The sequence below is a fragment of the Macrobrachium rosenbergii genome, chromosome 10 (genome assembly GCF_040412425.1).
Source record: "Macrobrachium rosenbergii isolate ZJJX-2024 chromosome 10, ASM4041242v1, whole genome shotgun sequence".
Taxonomy (NCBI): Eukaryota; Metazoa; Arthropoda; class Malacostraca; order Decapoda; family Palaemonidae; genus Macrobrachium; species Macrobrachium rosenbergii.
In genome coordinates, this window is record NC_089750.1 from 5,356,937 (window position 1) to 5,376,936 (window position 20,000).

The following is a 20,000-nucleotide window of genomic DNA, read 5'->3' on the forward strand; positions in this document are numbered from 1 at the left end:
TGTAAGAAAGTCCTTAGGAATAGGAACGTTTTCTTGATATACTGTATATGTATGTGTGTGTGTGTGTATATATATATATATATATATATATATATATATATATATATATATACACATGTTGAAACTGTATGTAAACTGCATGGTAAACGTAGATGAAAATTAAAAAATGATATATCCCAAAAAAAATAATAATTTATAATAATAATAATACTCTGCGGTATTTACGTAGTAAAAATACAATCATTTGTTTCCACTTAATAAATCTACAGCTCTGTAATACTTTTATTTCATAGAATTCCAACTCATCATCACTCCCTTCTTCTCTCTATTCCAGTCGGAGGAGCATCTATGCGGAGTGCTCTACTCAGTCTACTCCTTGATGGGCGCAACGGGAGGCGGGACTTGGACCGTCAGTAGCAGCAGCAAGGACCCGTCGTCAGGAACCACGGGCCCCGGACCTGAGAAGACTAACGCCGTGACTCTCGCCCAGGTGACGAAGGAGCTGAGGGACGCCTACCAGGTGTCTCCCGAAGTCTTCAACAGATTGGTCGAGCAGGCGAAGACGCGACCCGTGAGTAATTTCCAAGTTGCTCGTTTTTGTTTGCATAATGTTATTGATACTGGTTGTTTTTATCGATGTTATGGTCACTTCATAATCTCTTAAGTAGTTGTAGTTGTGATAGTAGTCGTGGTAGACGCGTTATCATGGCTATCATCATCGATTAAGTTAAGTTAAGTATACCTTAGTTTAACCAGACCACTGAGCTGGTTAACTCTCCTAGGGCTGGCCCGAAGGATTAGATTTATTTTACCTGGCTAAGAACCAACTGGTTACCTAGCAACGGGACCTACAGCTTATTGTGGAATCCGAACCACATTATGACGAGAAATTAATTTCTACCACCAGAAATAAATTCCTGTAATTCTTTATTAGCCGCTCGGAGAGTCGAACGCTGGGCCAACAGCATGCAAGCCGAAAGCTCTACCCACCCTCCCAATGAAGAACTTGCTATCATCATCGATTTTAACTTTTGTTATGGACGTAATTTGGTTATGATTGCAATGAGTTCTTGCCTTTTTTTTTTAATAGCGTTAATATTTTATTAGTATCATTGGTTTTAGTAATAATAGTCTTGGTAATATATTCTTTCCAAAGTTATTTGCACTTCCGCTGACTTGACTGTTTCAGTCTGTTAATATGACTCAGTCTTCCCCCAAGTCGAGTCACTCACAGGAAATACATTGCTTACAGTGTGCCTTACAGGGCGCACTGGGAACAGCTGCATTGGTTTCCGCCTTTTGCTTTTCATCCGTTTCCTCCGGTCTTGTCGCTTAGCTGTCCAACTTCTTTTACTTTCCTGTGATCTGATAACAATGATAAGAAACTTTGCGTGTAACTGCCATAAGAAGTCTGATTACAGCAGATTCTAAGCTCTCTCTCTCTCTCTCTCTCTCTCTCTCTCTCTCTCTCTCTCTCTCTCTCTCTTATAAAAGGGAAATATAATTTTGGTTTTTTCCTTCACAGACTCCTGAGGTTCAACTCCACGTCAGCGTGAAGGAAGCTAAGGACTTGCGACCAAAGACTGTCAAAGGTGAGAGAGAGATTTGGTCTTAGTTTTAGTTTGCATGCATATATATATATATATATATATATATATATATATATATATATGTACATGTATGTGTTTATATACACAGTATATATAATATATATATATATATATATATATATATATATATATATATATATATATATATATATATATATGTATATATATATATATATATATAAAAATATAACATTGTATTTCGTTAAAAGTTAGTAAATTTATCATGATTTCGTTTACGAGAGAGAGAGAGAGAATTATCTGGCATCATAAAGAGAGAGAGAGAGATGTGTTCTCTTCGTAGATACAATGACACCATTACTTGGAACAAGTAAAGGATTCACTCCATGCTTTGACATCATCGATGTCACAATCGCCTCGATCTCAGGCGTCACCCTCACTGCCATTCACCATCACCATCATTCTCCATCTCGTCTCGCTGTGTAAGCAAGCTTTTATGGTCATCTAAATACTAGTCCTGTTTTGCTCTCTTCACTATCATTCACTAGCACCTCGATCTAATAGATCATCGTCATCACCATTCACCATCTTTCCTAGCCGCACCATCTCGACCGTCTTCATCATGATCACCATCACTCACAACCACGTCGATCACGACCATTCACAATCATCCACAATCACCATCATTCACAGCCACGTCAGCCACGTCGATCACGACCATTCACAATCATCCACAATCACCTCTATTTTGTTCATCACTATCTCACCATCACTGACAATGCCTTCGACTCATTCACCACTTTTACAAAACCATTCACCATCAACAATAGGTTAAAAAAAGGGAGACTTTATTACAGCAAACAAGGTTTAATTAGAGTCCACAATATTTGTTTTCGTAACCTTTGACCTCGTTTTCACTCTCCTGCCGCAGGTAAGACCAACTCTTACGCCACCGTGGTCATCCCCAGCACGGGTGACACCCATCGGACACGCCTTCAGAAGAACACCCTTGACCCCATTTGGAATCAAGACTTCGTCCTGTAAGTTCCAATAATGTTCCCGTCAAAGTGTTTGTTGTTATCTGTTTTTAAAAAAGTGGCTTGTAAGTTCTCTCAGTAAATTGTAAATTCTCTTAGTAAATTACCTGAGGGTTTTACATAGTTGATTATTAAATTAAATAAATTACCTGAGGGTTTTACATAGTTGATTATTAAATTAAATCAAATATTAAGTATCAGAAGGTGAATTCTATTCATATGGAACGAGCCCACCACAGGGCCATAGACTTTTAAATTAAAGAAGTAACGGAGGGTAATGGGGAATACAGAAAGAAGAGATCACTTATTAAAAAATTAAAAAAATAAATTCAATTAACAAATAAATAGATTAAAATGTAAATAAAGTATTTAAATACAAGTATTAAGGCAATTATTGTACTTGATTTCTCATATAATGCTTACATTAATCCCACGTAATTTTTGTATGATTTCCTGAAATACTTGCCCTTGTTTTTTTAATTTCTCTTTGAATATTAGTCAGAATTTCTCTCTCTCTCTCTCCTGAAGTTCCTGAATATTATAGATTCAAGCTTCACACTGCTATACAATTCGTAAATCTAATGCTCTCTCTCTCTCTCTCTCTCTCTCTCTCTCTCTCTCTCTCTCTCTCTCTCTCCCCACCTGAAGTTCCTGAATATTATAGATTCAAGCTTCACACTGCTGTACAATTGTAAATCTAATATCTCTCTCTCTCTCTCTCTCTCTCTCTCTCTCCACCCTGAAGTTCCTGAATATTATAGAGTCAAGCTTCACACTACTGTACAATCTGTAAATCTAATACTTTCTCTCTCTCTCTCTCTCTCTCTCTCTCTCTCTCTCTCTCTCATACTTAAATATTTCCCCGTTATTTGCATTAATGTCATTCTCTTTTCCTCTCCAGGAGAGTAAATAACTTGCAAAAGGACGTCCTCAGATTAGAGATATGGTAAGTCATATATGTTAATTAGTTACTATTTTTTATGAAAGTCATTTGATTGGGAACTTGATTATATTATTCACACAGAACATTTTTATTTTTAAGACGTGATTCGTTAACAAAAATGTCAAATTTCTTGTTGGTTGCCGATGCATATTCCGTAATAAATAATTTTTATTTTTTTTAAGTTTTCCAGTACTTCCATTTTTTATTTGTTTGCTGATCCAAATTAAATATTATGTCATATTTTGTAATTGTAATTCTTGTTTTAAATTGAGTAAAAATGAATGCAAATTTATTTACAGAAATTTTCATTCCAATGTTTGTTTGTGACCTGAGGTACAAAAATCTAACGTATCATTTTGCTGTTATAATTTTTACCACTTACATTCTAACTTCGTGCAATAGTTTACAATGATCAATGTTCTGAGCACACGATAACGTAATGCTTCTCCTACGTATTATGCCATATGTATTGGTTAAAGCTGCCTGTACACATATCAGATATATAATTTGTGCGTGTCTAATTTCTCGAGAAATAAACACGAAACTTGTGTGATTGGTTTTCTCAAATTTACTTATTATTTGTGGAGGTACGAGAAGGAAGCTTAGCCAGTGAGTATATACGTCTCACTTTTAAATCAGTTATATCTATTATTTACGAAGATGTGGACACGGAACGTGTGACTCATCTGATAAATGCGACTTAAATATCCTTGTTATTCCCACCAAGGCATGAACACGACGCAGTGGGCGTGCAGCAGCTGACGGCCGTGAGGGACATCAAGAGCTTCGGCCGCTTGGTCAAGGGCACCACGGAGCAGGCGAAGCACCACGGTGCCCACTTGCTGGGGAAGGTCGTCCTCAACATCAAGGTGGGGGTCAAGGGTCAGATCGGTTTTTTGGTTCTTGAAAAGGTAGCTGCAAAGTGTACGTATTTACTTGCAGAGAAGAGACAATGGTTCCCCAAGGGAAGACCTTTCAAAAGCCCACTTTTTCTTCCCCAGAGCATGAGCGAAGGGGGCGCCGACGGCTGGTACCCTCTGGAGAAGGACGGCGAGCTGACGAAGGACCGTGGCAGCGTCCGCCTCGAGGGGAAGGTCCTCTCCACGGCGGAGCTTGACCACGAGGGGAGGAAGTCCTACGACGCCCTCCTGACGAGGCTCGTCCATCACGAAATCTCGCTTCCTTCCATCAGCAGTGAGGTCAGTAGGGGTGTTTAAATGCTATAGGACTTATCATGTAGGACTTCTTTAACAAGGACTTACGGCGTTGGACCTCTTGACTAAGGAAATGTTATGTAGGACTTCTGTAGGACTTCCTGACCATCAGTAGTGAGGTCAGTAGGAGTGTTTAAAGGATATAGGACTTATCATGTAGGACTTCTTTAACAAGGACTTACGACGTTGGACCTCTTGACTAAGGAAATGTTTTGTAGGACTTCTGTAGGATTCCTGACCAAAGCCATATCTCATGGGGCTTCTCGACTAAGGGACTTATTGTTCAGGATTATAAATTTTGGTAAGTTTTAGGATGAGGTCAAGATATCCGTAGGAGTGTCTTTTGAGAGGGATATAGGATTTTGAAAAAAATTATATGGGTCTGCCCCCTCTCTTTCCTTTTATATTACATTACACTTTCACATCTTTCTATTTGGAAAAGTAAACCCTTATGAGTTAATAACACATTCCTTCTTGTCATACGTTTGACTTAATTCTTTTACATAAGTTTGTGCTCTCTCTCTCTCTCTCTCTCTCTCTCTCTCTCTCTCTCTCTCTCTCTCTCTCTCTCTCTCTCTCTCTCTGTGTGTGTGTGTGTGATGGGGTCATAATACACATTCCCTTTTTTATACGTTTTACATCAATTTGTTGTGCTCTCTCTCTCTCTCTCTCTCTCTCTCTCTCTCTCTCTCTCTCTCTCTCTCTCTCTCTCTCTCTGTCTGTTGGTGCCATAATACACTCCTTTTTTCATACGTTTTAATTCAGTCTTTAACATGAGTTTGCTCTCTCTCTCTCTCTCTCTCTGTTGTGCCATAATACATTCCTTTTTTCATACGTTTTACTTCAGTCTTTCACATGAGTCTCTCTCTCTCTCTCTCTCTCTCTCTCTCTCTCTCTCTCTCTCTCTCTCTCTCTCTCTCTCTCTCTACTCGATCTGAAGCCTGTCCGGTCAAAAAGATATTTTTGTGTCGTGTGTACAGGAGACATGATTCTTCATATCCGTCTTGTAATAACTAGCTTGTCTCTCTCTCTCTTTCTCTCTCTCCGGCATCCAATGTCCTTTTCCGCTCATTGTCTCTCCTCCTTGACTCATATATCATTTCAGGAGGATCTCAAAAGAAATCTCATGACAGTAAGACTCTCTCTCTCTCTCTCTCTCTCTCTCTCTCTCTCTCTCTCTCTCTCTCTCTCTCTCTCTCTGTTGTTTTGAGGGTGATTGTATTTGCTCAGTTTATACTGTATCTCTCTCTCTCTCTCTCTCTCTCTGGGCTGGGAGTGGATGTATATGCACAGTATATATCTCTCTCTCTCTCTCTCTCTCTCTCTTCTCTCTCTCTCTCTCTTGTTTGAGGGTGAATGTATATGCATGGTCCATACTGTATATGTGTGTGTTTGTGTCTTTTAGTAAACATTTGAAAGAGTGCCTATAATTCTTTCTCTTTTTTATTATTATTATTTATTATTATTATTATTATTATTATTATTATTATTATTGCCCAAACTGCATATGTAATGCCCTTATTGTAAGTGACAAAATTGCACCTTTGTTAAGATAACTGTTTGATGCAATATATGATAAATCTTCTCTAGTCTGGCAAATGTAAGTTAGCCAGCTAATAATAATAATAATAATAATAGCTAATAATAATAATAATAATAATAATAATAATAAAAAGTTAGGAAACTTGCACTACCCAAAATCCATTACAAACTCATTTGGAATTAACCTATAAGTCCAACACACGAGAGGGATTGCGAATTATGGTGTTTATCACAGAGTTACAATTTAAAATCCAAATGAAGGGTAAAAGATAGATCCCAGATATATTTCAAAGTACGCGTGAACTATCTTGTTGAATTCTAGCTGATAAATATTTACACTGAACGTGGCCTTGTTGCTGGTACTGTCTCTCTCCTGTACTGCGTGACGTCATTGGCAGCGATCGTGAGTTACCAAACAGTGTTTAGATCTTGAAGGCTTGCTGTAGGTTATGTAATTGTTCCGTTTATTCATACAACGAAAAGGATTGGTAGGTTAGAGCAATGGGTGTCTTGAATGTAAATATGTAAATAGACTCACAAATAAGTTAAGAAAAATATAGTTCTTATTATACAGAGAAAATGATTGGTACGTTTTAGTTCGGACGAGTTATGTAACGAATTTTTGCAAATAGAAATGTTAATAGGTTTACGGATAAGTGGATAAACAAATAACTTATTATTATTATTATTATTATTATTATTATTATTCAGAAAGGTGGAACAAACTTGAAATTCATTTGAAAGAAGTTCCAAAGTTAACAGGAAATACAGAAAGAAGAGTTCATTTATTAGAAAAAGAAAAAAGATAAATGATTTAATAGGTAAATATAGGTAAAAATATAAATAAATTATATTTCATAAACAGATATATAATATATATATAAAATATATATATATAATATATATATATTATATATATAATTATATATATATATATATATATATATATATATATATATATATATATATATATATATATATATATATAGAATATTAGAGAATGAAAGACAAGAGAGAGAGAGAGAGAGAGAATATCTACACTTACTCACAACCAGCAAAGTCACTGCGCAACCTAACCAAACCAACCCAACCATTACAGGAGAACCAGTGGACACCCCCGTGGAATGGCCGCTTGAGTCTCCCCTCCACAGCTGCCCTTGCCCAACACGCCATCATGTTGGGCATCAACGAGGCCCAGCTACAACTATCCTGGTGGCTCGTGGGCAGCCGAGTGACCACCGTGGACGCCGGGTGGGCACTGTCTCAGCTCCACCGGGTACAGTTGTCCCTGGCCAAGGGCCTTTACGAGGTCGAGGAACTGACGGAGCTGAGGTCGTCCTTCTCCTACTTCGTCAGGGCTCACGCCGAGCGCCTCAAGGACCTCCACACAGCCTTCCCTTCTTCCTCGGGCGTGCTTGCCCAGAGCCAGCTCACTTACACTCTCAAGTAAGGGCGTCTGCAGTACACACGGACACAGATTTATATATTACATTGCAGTTTTTCATGTTATTAATTTTCTTGTTGTCTACAACGTGTACTGTAATGCTACCCCAGTAATTGAAATGAAAATTAAAAGGAACATCTTTATATTCATAATTTGCAATACTGATTGAAATTTCTTTCAATGCATGCAACGGAAATGAACCTTGTTAATCATTTCCATATCAAGTGTTGCACCTTACGGGAGTTTTTTCAGTTTATTCAGGAGTTTTTGCACGTTATTCACTAGTTTTTCACTTTATTCAGGAGTTTTTCAAATTATTCAGTAGTTTTTCACTTCATCCAGGAGTTTTTCGCTTTATCCAGAAGGTTTTCACTTTATTCAGGAGTTTTTCGCTTTATTCAGCAGTTTTTCACTTCATCCAAGAGGTATTCACTTTATCCAGGAGTAATCCACTTTATTCAGTAGTTTTCCACTTCCTCCAAGAGGTATTCACTTTATCCAGGAGTAATCCACTTTATTCAGTAGTTTTTCACTTCATCCAAGAGGTATTCACTTTATCCAGGAGTAATACACTTTATTCAGTAGTTTTTCACTTCATCCAAGAGGTATCCACTTTATTCATGAGTTTTCCACTTTATTTCAACAGGGCCTTACACAGCTTGCAGACCCACGCGGCGTCGCGAGAACTTCTGGACCAAGAAATGATTCCTCACATCCATGAACTGGTCACTTCAAGTATCAACACACACGCCAAGAATTGGTGAGGGATTTTGAAAGTTCTCCTTTTTATTAGTTGTGATTTTACATATTTCAGTTTGTTGTTACATATTGTTAATTTTTTATCTTTCTGTTTATTAGTTGTGATTTTACTTATCTCAGGCAGTTGTTGCAGATTGTTGTTACGTTTTCGTTAAGTCTTTTTGGTTATTAGTTGTGATTTTTGTGTTTAAGAGATTGTCTGCTTCCCACATTATTATTATTATTATTATTATTATTATTATTATTATTATTATTATTATTATTATTATTATTATTATTATTATCTTAGGTGGACATTATTGGTGGAGGAACAACTCCGGGGCGTCAAAACAGCAGACGAGCAAATCTCGCGAGTCATCAAGATAGTGGATGAAGCTTACGTCTTCTTGAATCAAGCTACCATTTTCTACAACGCCGTTTTCTTGAAGTAAGTATTGGGGGTTGTAGCCTCTCTCTCTCTCTCTCTCTCTCTCTCTCTCTCTCTCTCTCTCTCTCTCTCTCTCTCTGCAGTTCATGAATATCATCAGTGCAGGCTTCGCTTTCTGCTATACAATCCATCTCTCTCTCTCTCTCTCTCTCTCTCTCTCTCTCTCTCTCTCATAAAGTTCACAGATATCATAAATTGAAGCTTTACTCTCTACTGTGCAATTCATAAATCTAATGCTTTACTATCTCTCTCTCTCTCTCTCTCTCTCTCTCTCTCTCTCTCTCTCTCTCTCTCAAGTTCATGCATATCATCAATGCAAATTTCACTCTACTGTACATTTCATAAATCTGCTCTCTCTCTCTCTCTCTCTCTCTCTCTCTCTCTCTCTCTCTCTCTCTCTCTCTCTCTCTCTCAAGTTCATGCATATCATCAATGCAAATTTCACTCTACTGTACATTTCATAAATCTGCTCTCTCTCTCTCTCTCTCTCTCTCTCTGTATCATCAGTTCAGATCCCCACCATGAACTGCAAATGTAAACGTTGACAACCCCTATGATAAACACACACATGTATCCCTACGTCTAAACCTCTTCTTCTTCTTCTTCCTCCCACTCCCCAGAGAGATGAACATTCCTTACATGCAGACGACCTACCTGATGGTGAGCAAGAAGATCAACCCCTGCGTGAGGCCGCTCCTCATGAACATCTACAACAGGATGCCCTCCATCCAAGACCAGGAGGAGAAGGACGCCGAGTCCAACCTGCAGTACGGCCTCGAAGTGGGGACTTCCCTTTGGCAGCTCTATAGGAATCTGGGGAGGCTTCACTCGTAAGTTTTTTTTTTTTATTTATTTATTTTGTGGTTTATAGGAATCTAGGGCCGGTTCAGTCGTGTTTGATTTTGTTTGGGGGGTTATCAGTATTTACGTAGACGGTTTTATTATAGGAATCCTATCATTATTGACTTTTTGACTTAGTTTTATAGGAATCTTGTGAATATTTAATTAGGCGGTTATATAGGAATCTTTTCAAATTTTTACTTACGTGGTTTTATGGGACTCTTGTTAATATTTACTTTGGCAGTTTTATAGGAATCTTGTGAATATTGACTTATTTACTTAGGCAGTTTTATGGGAATCTTGTCAATTTTTACTTAGGCAATTTTGTAGGAATCTTATGAATATTTAATTAGGTGGTTTTATAGGAATCTTGTGAACGTTTACTTTTTTCATCATTTGCGATTATTTTTTGTTTGTTGTTTGTTTTGGTTTGACAGCTGTATAGAAATCGCTGAAGATTATATATTTCCAATACTTGTTATTTAGTTCCTATCTTTAATTTCTTTATTCTTCTTTTACTTTGGGAAAACGCAGTCAGCCACTGGCCACACTCGCCATTCGCAAACCTTCAAATCTTATTTGCGAACAATTGACTCCGTAAAGGGGTAGTGCCGTCATTGCGGTGCACTGTAAGCATTAGGCATTACTTAAGGTTCTTTGCAGCGTCCCTTCGGCCCCTAGCTGCAACCCCTTTCATTTCTTTTACTGTACCTCCTTTCGTATTCTCTTTCTTCCATCTGACTTTCCACCCTCGCTGATCATTTTTTCATAGTGCAACTGCTTTGAGGTTTTCCTCCTGTTACACCTTTCAAACCGTTTTACTGTCGATTTCCGTCAAAGCGCTGAATGACCTCATAGGTCCCAGGGTTGCCCATTGGCCTAAATTCGGTATCCTAATCTCCTACGAACAATTACGAAAACAGTAAGAGAAATCTCCTGAACTTCCCATTCTTAGCAAACGACTAGAGGACGTTGTTAGTCTAAGAATTGAATTTCCTTTCTTTGTGTGTCCTCATTGAGATTATCGTGGGAAGACGTGCAATGCTAATTCCTGAGATTGTTCGGTTTGATTGCGAAGTTCCTTTTGGTGCAGTGCGGACTGTAATTATGGGAACTGTTAATTCCTACTGTTGTTAGTTTTGTCAAATTACCATTATTGACCTTATTGGCGTTATTACTTAATTACGTTATGTTGTTTGTCTTCGTGGCTATGATCATAGACATTATTATTATTATTATTATTATTATTATTATTATTATTATTGTTGTTGTTGTTGACAACATAAGTATTATGATTATTATTATTGTAGACGCTACTATTATTGTTATTATTAATATTATTATTGTTATTATTGGCGTTGTTACCTAACTACCTGATGATTTTTTTCTTCATCATAGACATTATTTTTATTATTATTATTATTATTATTATTACTATTATTATTATTTGATTCTGAAATTGTTTGACCGAAAAACTTATCGTGGATTTCATCCCTCATTATTATTATTATTATTATTTATTATTATTATTATTATTATTATTATTATTAATTATTGCAGATTGAGCGAAGGCCTGGCGCCTGAAGCTCGATCGGAATCTGGCGTCCGCGAGTACCACCGCTGGTTCTCCAGAGGCGTCATGAGGTGGCTGGAGTTGGCCATCTGTCGCGCGCAGGACATGATCAAGAAGGCCGTCGAGTTGGACAGCTTCGAGCCAGTCGACGACTTCTGCGATTTCAGCTCGTCTGCGACCGACACCACGGGGATATTCCACGACGTAAGAGCGTGGTGAAGCTTTGTGCTTTACTATAAGTTTTTCACTTTGGTAAATGTTAGAAAATTATATTTTTTATTTGTTATCTACAATGGGAGGCAGTTATGACAGTGAAGGTGCACTGTAGGCATTACTCAACGATCTTTTCTGCGTCCCTTCGGCCCCTAGCTGCAACCTCTTTCATTCCTTTAACTGTACCTCCGTTCATATTCTCTTTCATCCATCTGACTTACCACCCTCTCTAACAGTTCTTTCTTGGTTTTCCTCCTGTTACACCTTTCAGACCTTCTTGTCGTCAATTTCCCTTTCAGCTGAATGACCTCATAGGTCCCAGTGCTTGGCCTTTGGCCTGGATTCTTTATTCTATTCTCTTCTACAATCAGTGTCCAATTGGTTCTTCCAGGTGAAGATTTGGTGGCTCAAGCTGATGTGGCCTGACCCCGAGCACAGTGCTGTTCTGCTGGCCAGGATCCTGGAGGACATCTGCTCTTGCGCCACTACTTACTCAGACCTCCTGAGAGCCAAGGTTGATAAAATGTTCCACAGACAAGCGAACACCGATCGCGTCTTCATAACTCAGCAGGTACAGTCATTGTGTTTTAGGTTTGTCTTTGTTATTGTTGCTATCAACGCTTCTTGTAAGTGGTCAGATTTGATTTAAGCAGCCATATGTGATAGGGTACTTATGACATAAAAGTGTTGCAGTATTGTGATTGGCATTATTAAATACAACCAGCCAGCTGACCCCTTTTTTAGTAACGCAAGGTTGACCACTTAAAATTTAAGCAGTGATGTCGGTGGTTGACTTCGTGAATTTGCTTGAAACTTACAGTTGAAGTTGAATGCAACTGAATAAAAGTAAAGTTCGTTATTTTTCCATTGCTGTTCATATATTGTAATTTAAGGTAACTTGGTGAACTCAGGACTCACTAAATTCTGCAGAATCATGTCCTCAGCATTCCAGAATCTTGTGGCTGTATAGCTAGGCAGACATTGAACAGACAGCGAATTCAGTTCTCATTCTTTTCCCTCGAGACATACTCTGTTTTGAAATGACATTGCAAAATCTTGAAATCCTTGCCCGGAATATGAATAAACAGTTGTTTCTTTCCTGTATTTCTTGAAAATTTTTTGAGTTATGCTTTAGAATGTGGTTCTCAGCTCTCCAGAATCTTGTAGCTTCATTGCCATCTTGTGCAGTGGTCCAGAGATTTTAAACCTTTAAGTAATTGTGATTTCATAAGCAGGCACTGAACAAGCAGTGAATTTCACTCTTGATCCTTCCCATTCCTCTGGACATACTTTGATTTGAACAACATCGAAGAAACTTGAGATTCTTACTTGGGGCGTCAACAGAGTTTAATACCAGCTTGTTCTCTCTCTATCCCTAGATCTGCGTCGGTCTGAATAACATCGAAAGAGTAAGGAGAGAACTGACGGGACTACCAGGCCACTTTGGCTTCGACGCCACGCTGGAGGAGATCAGGAGAGCCAGCAACGGAGAGGGAGCTGCGTCGCAGCTGGAGGCGACGGTCGAGAGACTCATCGTCAGTGCCACTGAGAACATGGAGGCCAAAGTCAACGAATTCATCGAAGCTGTCATAGACCGGGTAGGGGTTTCTTCTGTTCTGGCCTTGTGCCACTGCACTGAAGTGTTCCAGTTGCGCTGAATGCCAGAAACCTCATGTTAGGACCATTCGTTTGCAAAGAGGCTAACAGTACCAGAGTAATTGTCTTGTACAAATACTGTGATGGCATCAGTGAAAAGTATTGTCAGAGCCATTTAATTCGCAAAGGGACTAACAGTGCCATTGTAAATCATTTACAGGTAATTCCCAAAGAGACTGAAAGTGCCAAATTTTTTAAAAATAAATAATGGTGGCAGTCATAAAATGAAGCATGTAAAAGTCCTCTTTAGTAAAATTACGTTTTGTGCTTTTGTGTATTTCATGAAAATGATCATACAGTGACAGTAATTTTTTCTTATACAAATAACTGTATTTTTATGATGACACCAATAGAATTACAGAAGTAAAATTACCCTTACATTTCATATTGTTTTCTGTTTCGGGGTATTTCAGGAAAATTATACAAAAAGATAAGAAATTTTTGGATTATATTTGACAATGTATCTAAGAATTATTACTTGATCCCCAATCAAAAACTGTCCGTACTTAAGGGTTCTTTGTAGCGTCCCTTCGGCCCCTTGCATTTTACTGTACCTTTTCTTCCATCTTTCCCTCCACCCTCTCGTAACAATTGTTTCATAGTGACACTACTAGATTCTCCTCTTGTTACCCCTTTAAAACCTTTTACTAGTGTCCCTTTCAGCGCTGAATGACCTCACAGGTCCCAGTGGCTGGCCATTGGCCCCAAAGTCTATTTTCCATTCCATTCCCACTCAAAAACTTTCTGTTACTCTCTTCTGCAACGCAGCTCAAACCAACGCTGGACAGAGCGCTGCAAGACGCCTGTGAGAGCCAGAGCGAAGGTCCTCTTCTGGAGCAGGTGCTGGACCCAGCCATCCAGCTCCTCCACAATCACCTCCACACGTCGAACTTCCAGAGGTTCTTGTGGTACCTCTGGGAGGTCATCATTTCGCTGTTTAGTGAAACCGTGGACAGGAATATTGAGGTAATACTTGGTTATTGGTGTTTTTGCGTGTTTTGCTGTGTTTGTTTGGTGTCTTTGGGGTTTATTTTTTACTAAATAATTCTAGTTTTGCTACAGTAAATTATCTTATTTTTCAATCACAACAACTGTTTATTGAGCAGTTTGACTATGGATGTGAGCTCAGTACTGTAATTGTTAATTAGAAGCATTAAAATACAGTTTATTGTAAGAAGTTGAAAGCCATTTTTCATTAGTAACCAAAAATCAAAACACGAACACTATTGTTAGCAGTTATGCTTAGGATATGTCTGTATTCATGTAACTGCCAATTTCTGAATTTGGCCATTTTTTCCCCCAGAGGAGAAAGGCTTCTTACTTCAAGGGGGTCTATGATCTCTTAGAAGCCTCCCTCAAGTTCTTCTCTCCTGACGAAGGGATTGGCCTTGACGCTGAAGAAGCTCGTACCAAGGGTAAGTATTTTGAGTCTGAGAACCTCCAGTATCTTGACTGTCGAAGGGCTAGCCGTAGTAATGTCTCTGTGAAAGCATTTAATTACAGCTTGGAAATCTAATTACAAAATGAGTTGACATTGTTGAAGAGAGATACAAAAATTATTCTCAGTAGGATTTTCAGTCAAGATTTTTTGTCATTGCCTTATCTCTAGAAGAGGACTTTCAGTATTATTATTATTATTATTATTATTATTATTATTATTATTATTATTATTATTATTATTATTATTATTATTAATTGAAAATCTAACTACATAATAAGTTGACAATGTAGCAGATAAAAAAATTTTTCTCAGGATTTTCAGTGAAGATTTTTCTTGTAATTACCATATCTCTAGAAGAGGACGTTCAATAATAATAATAATAATATTATTATTATTATTATTATTATTATTATTATTATTATTATTATTATTAACTGAAAACCTAACTACATAATAAGTTGATCATGTTGCAGATAAAAAATTATTCTCAGTAGGATTTTCAGCCAAGATTTTTTGTAACTACCTCATCTCTAGAAGAGGACTTTCATTATTATTATTATTATTATTATTATTATTATTATTATTATTATTATTATTATTATTACTACTACTGAAAATCTAATTACATAATAACTTGACGACGGGATTTTCTGTCAAGATTTTTTTGTCCTCCATTATCCCAAGAAGAGATTATTATTATTATCATTAATTATTACTAAACGTCTCTTCACCTCATTGACATTTCAGAATACGCCGAGTTGCTCGATTTCCTTGACAGCCTTCGGATGTCAACGGAGTCTCTGATTGCAAAGTATTACCAAGAACGACACGATGAGCAGGGCGAAGCCTCGATGCCATCGAAAGCTCAACTAGTAGTCAAGGTATGATTCATTTCATATAAATTATTTTAATTATTTCTAATGACTTACACTGCTTAAGCTTAGAACAGAGCAGAATGTAGAGGGGGAAATTGACAGTCAGTAGGGAGGTTTGAAAGGTGTAACAGGAGGAATACCTCAAAGCAGTTGCATCATGAAAAAACTATTAAAAAGGGTGGAAAGTCAGATGGAAGAAAGAATATGAACGGAGGTACAGTAAAGGGAATGAAAGGTGTTGCAGCTAAGGGCTGAAGGGACGCTGTAAAGACCCGTAAGCAATGCCTACAGTACACCACGTAAGGTGCAGTGACGGCACTCCCCCAACGGGAATTTAAGCTTAGAGACCATTTCTTGAATGAAGTTACGTCCAACCAAAGTGGGTGCTGTGGCTCCCATTTGCTAGGTTCATTCATTGCTCCCAATCTGCCTGGCTGTAAATGAGTGCTGGCACCTCCTGATGCGTAGAAAAATGTGTTAGCCGTGCAACTGCATCCCTAAAATCTTACAATGAAACAAATACAAGTGAGATTGTTTATTGTTCACATAGCAAAATTATGCATTTAATCATAAGAGCATCTTGGCCATATAAGTATATAATGGTTGTTCTCGGACGTATGAGTTATGACTGAAATATATTAAAGGGGTGACTGAGGTCCTGCCTAGCTACATGACTGATATTTTTTGGTAATTATGAAAATGAGACTAACACTTTATTATCAAGAACTGCAAGATTAATGATCAGAGAATAAGTGGCAAGATGTAAAATTGTAACGGTAACTTAAGAAAAAAAAATACTCTACCTAATTTGGAAACATTTTTAGGAGCAAGAAATCTTGATTCTCTTTATTCCATATCCTCTTGTTCTGAGAGTCACCTACAATATTTTTCCATGAATTGTAAGTGTAATAACTAATCATAAAAGTGTCCTTTCTTTATTCGTGGATATTTGAAGTGTAAACTTGACTCTACTGACCTCTGTGTTGGATAACGTAACTCCACTCTGTGGCCCCCCAAAAATTAATTCAACGATCCTCCTTCCAAAAAAAAAAAAAAAATAAAACTATTTCAACGATCCCCCTTCCAAGAAAAAATTAATTCAACGATCCTCCTTCCGAAAAAAATTAGTTCAGCGACCCCCCTTTCAAAGAAAATTCATTCAACGATCTTCCTTCCGAAAAAAAAAAAAAAATTTTTCAACGATCCCCTTCCAAAAAAAATTAATTCAACGATCCTCCTTTCGAAAAAAATTAGTTCAGCGATCCCCCTTTCAAAGAAAATTTATTCAACGATCTTCCTTCCGAAAAAAATCAATGATCCTCCTTCCAAAAAAATTAATTCAATGATCCTCCTTCCAAAAAAACAATTAATTTAACGATCCTCCTTCCCCCCAATAAAAAATTAATTCAACGGTCCTCTTCAAAAAAAAAAAAAATCAACGATCCTCCTTCCGAAAACAATTAATTCAACGATCCTCCTTCCCAAAAAAATCAACGATCCTCCTTCCGAAAAAAAATTAATTCAATGATCCTCCTTCGAAAAAATTTAATTCAACGATCCTCCTTCAAACAAAAATTAATTAAATGATCATCCTTCCAAAACAAATTAATTCAACAATCTTCCTTCTAAAAAAAAAATAATTAAACGATCATCCTTCCCAAAAAAATTAATTCATCGATCCTCCTTCAAAAAAAAAATTAAATAAATAAATAATACTAACAATTCGACGATCCTCTTTCCAGATGCTGTTCACACGCCCCGGAAAGTTGCTGGTGGAGGTGATCATGGCTCGCGACATGGTGACGGAGAGTGACAGCGCGAGCATCAGCTCGAGGGGCGGCGGACTCCACCACAACTCCCACAACCAACCGGTCGACTCCTACGTCAAGGTCCAGTTAGTTCCTCAGGAGTGGTTCCCCGCGGCCACGATCCGCAAGACGAAGACTCAGCGGAAAGCCGATCCAGCTGTTTACGAAGAAACCTTTGAATAGTGAGTCAGAAATCTGTGTTGTCTTGTCATAGAAACCCCTGGGTGTCGTATGATAGAAACCTAAGGTGTCGTGTATTAGAAACCCTGAGCGGTCTCGGAATAGAAACCCGATTTTCCTTTTGCTGTCATAGAGACCCGATGTGTCCTTTAATAGAAACCCGAGCAGTCTTGTAATACAAACCGGAGTAGTCTTGTAATAGAAACCCGAGGTCTTATGCAATGGAAACCTGAGTGGTCTCGCAATAGAAACCCGAGTTTCCGTGCACTGTAATAGAAACCCGAGCTACCGCGTAATAGAAACCCTAGGTGTCGTGTAATAGAAACCTGGGTGGTCTCTTAATAGAAACCCGAGTTTCCTTGCACAAACCCGAGGTGTCATAAAATAAAAAACTGAGGTGTCATGTAATAAAAACCCGAGATGTCATGTAATAGAAACCTGAGATGTCATGTGATAAAAACCTGAGTTGTCATGTAATAAAAACCTGATTTGTCTTGTAATAGAAACCCAAGGTGTCATGTAGTAGAAATCAGAGTTGTCTAGCCTTAGAAACCCGAGATATCATGTAATAGCAACCCTAGATGCCATGTAATAGAAACCTGATTTGTCTTGTATTAGAAACCCGAGTTGCCGTGTAGTGATAGAAAACAGAGTTGCCATGTAGTTATAGAAACCCGATTTGTCTTGTATTAGAAACCCGAGTTGCCATGTAGTAATAGAAACTAGAGTTGCCATGTAGTAATAGAAACCTGAATTGTCTTGTATTAGAAACCCGAGTTGCCATGTAGTAATAGAAACCAGGGCTGCCATGTAGTAGAAACCTGATTTGTCATGTATTAGAAACCCGCAAAGTCATTTAAAATAAATATTTAATTATTTTAACAGACTGGAAGGGATGAACGCTGAAAACACTTTTTGGTTAACAGCCTTAAATCACTTAGATTTAGGGAAACCGTCCAAAGGACGAGTTCATGTTGTCATATGAGTTCATCACAGTATTCAGTAGTTATTAGCATAAGGCTGCGAGTATTGTGCAGTATATAAAATCTAGACATGTAAGCACAGAACTCATTCTTCATCCACGGAGGCCCAGAATATTTAGTAACTTTCACCTTCCAAATCAGCTGTTACCTTTTATTCATCATGAAATGGAATATAGAATTTAGGCCCAGGGTCAAGCGCGGGACCTATGAGGTCATTCAGCGCTGAAGGGGAAATTCAGAGTAAAAAAGGTTTTGAAAGATGTAAGAATAGGAAAACCCCGCAGCTGAACTATCAAAAAATTGTTAGGAGAGGGTGGACAGTGAAATGAATTGAGGTATAGCAAAAGAAAAGAAAGGGGTTGCAGCTAGGGGACGTTGTAAAATAGCTTCAGTAATGCGTACAGTGCACCACATGAGGTGTACTGACGGCTTTAACTTTCTACGGGGTCATTTATTACGTCACTTTCATCAGAACTAAATTGCTAAATGTTTCCTCTGCAGTGATATGAGCAAGAACGACGACGGGGTTCGTGCTGGCTTACTCCTCTTCACCCTCAAGGACTACAACCTAGGGCGGTCGAATACCTTCATTGGAGAGGCAGTGGTGCCACTTACTGACCTTCCTTGTGTCGACTCGTCACAGGTCCACACTGTCCCTAACACTTATCTTAAGATGACCACTCCTGGTCTTGATATGGGTAAGTTCCTCAGTTTGAGGAATGAAGTAGCATTCGTGTTTCATGCGCGTGCAATATGAACTTGGTTTAACTAGTTCTGTGGACACTACTAGCGGATCCGGGAGGGGGAGGGGACCACCTGGGCACGTCTACCGCCCCTTGAAAAATAATAAGATAATAATTTTGAAGATTTAGACAATAATATAATTGAGAAATATAAAATGTGGAAATAATACAAAATTTATTATAGAAATAATGTAGTTTTGAGAAAAAAAATAATAATTATATATATGTCTGTGTATAATATGAAAATTGGTGCCCCCATGAAATTTTTCTGGATCCGCTATAGCGTCTGTGGAAGAAGGTTGGAGAAGCTGAAATGGGAATTGTTTAATGCATGTCTTTTCACTGTACAGTAGCACCTCAACTTAACAGACACTTTGAGGGTCTGGCTTCCTGTTGAGTAATAAAATCCGTTAAGAATATTTTCTGGATTTACATCTAACAGCAATCCCACACAGTCCCTAACCTAAACTAACCTTTATTTTACATCTAACATTCAGTTTAAGACATTTATCTAGTAAATGAATTACATCTAAAATGTTAATATAACAAAAAATATTCATAATGACGTTGCTGATTTGTACAGAAGTTCATTTAGTTGAGGTGCCGCTCGTATAGTTTGCGTTTAATTGTATCCTCCTAACTCTTTGATCAATTTGCAGAATCTCTTATTTAAGAATGTGTGTTCACTTAAAATACTCAGTTCTCAGTATTCAGATTTTATAATTGCGTCTGATCACCTATCGCCAAAAACTAA

The 20,000-nt window shown here is 37.9% G+C and overlaps 2 protein-coding genes across 2 annotated transcripts in view; both read left to right on the forward strand.

Moving 5' to 3' along the window:
• The window catches only part of lwr (lesswright), a 235,742-nt gene that overhangs the window by 193,072 nt on the left and 22,670 nt on the right, over positions 1 to 20,000 (forward strand). The window lies entirely within an intron of this gene.
• LOC136842446 (uncharacterized) overlaps positions 1 to 20,000 on the forward strand; it is a 209,249-nt gene that overhangs the window by 187,307 nt on the left and 1,942 nt on the right. Inside the window, exons 5-22 of the mRNA XM_067109788.1 lie at positions 335 to 571; positions 1,526 to 1,592; positions 2,500 to 2,608; positions 3,507 to 3,551; positions 4,276 to 4,417; positions 4,550 to 4,747; positions 7,404 to 7,750; positions 8,395 to 8,508; positions 8,797 to 8,934; positions 9,555 to 9,764; positions 11,335 to 11,551; positions 11,952 to 12,131; positions 12,940 to 13,158; positions 13,985 to 14,182; positions 14,520 to 14,631; positions 15,405 to 15,538; positions 17,275 to 17,522; positions 19,005 to 19,201. Coding sequence (XP_066965889.1) covers positions 335 to 571; positions 1,526 to 1,592; positions 2,500 to 2,608; positions 3,507 to 3,551; positions 4,276 to 4,417; positions 4,550 to 4,747; positions 7,404 to 7,750; positions 8,395 to 8,508; positions 8,797 to 8,934; positions 9,555 to 9,764; positions 11,335 to 11,551; positions 11,952 to 12,131; positions 12,940 to 13,158; positions 13,985 to 14,182; positions 14,520 to 14,631; positions 15,405 to 15,538; positions 17,275 to 17,522; positions 19,005 to 19,201 — 3,112 coding nt within the window. The remainder of the gene's footprint in view (positions 1 to 334; positions 572 to 1,525; positions 1,593 to 2,499; positions 2,609 to 3,506; positions 3,552 to 4,275; positions 4,418 to 4,549; positions 4,748 to 7,403; positions 7,751 to 8,394; positions 8,509 to 8,796; positions 8,935 to 9,554; positions 9,765 to 11,334; positions 11,552 to 11,951; positions 12,132 to 12,939; positions 13,159 to 13,984; positions 14,183 to 14,519; positions 14,632 to 15,404; positions 15,539 to 17,274; positions 17,523 to 19,004; positions 19,202 to 20,000) is intronic.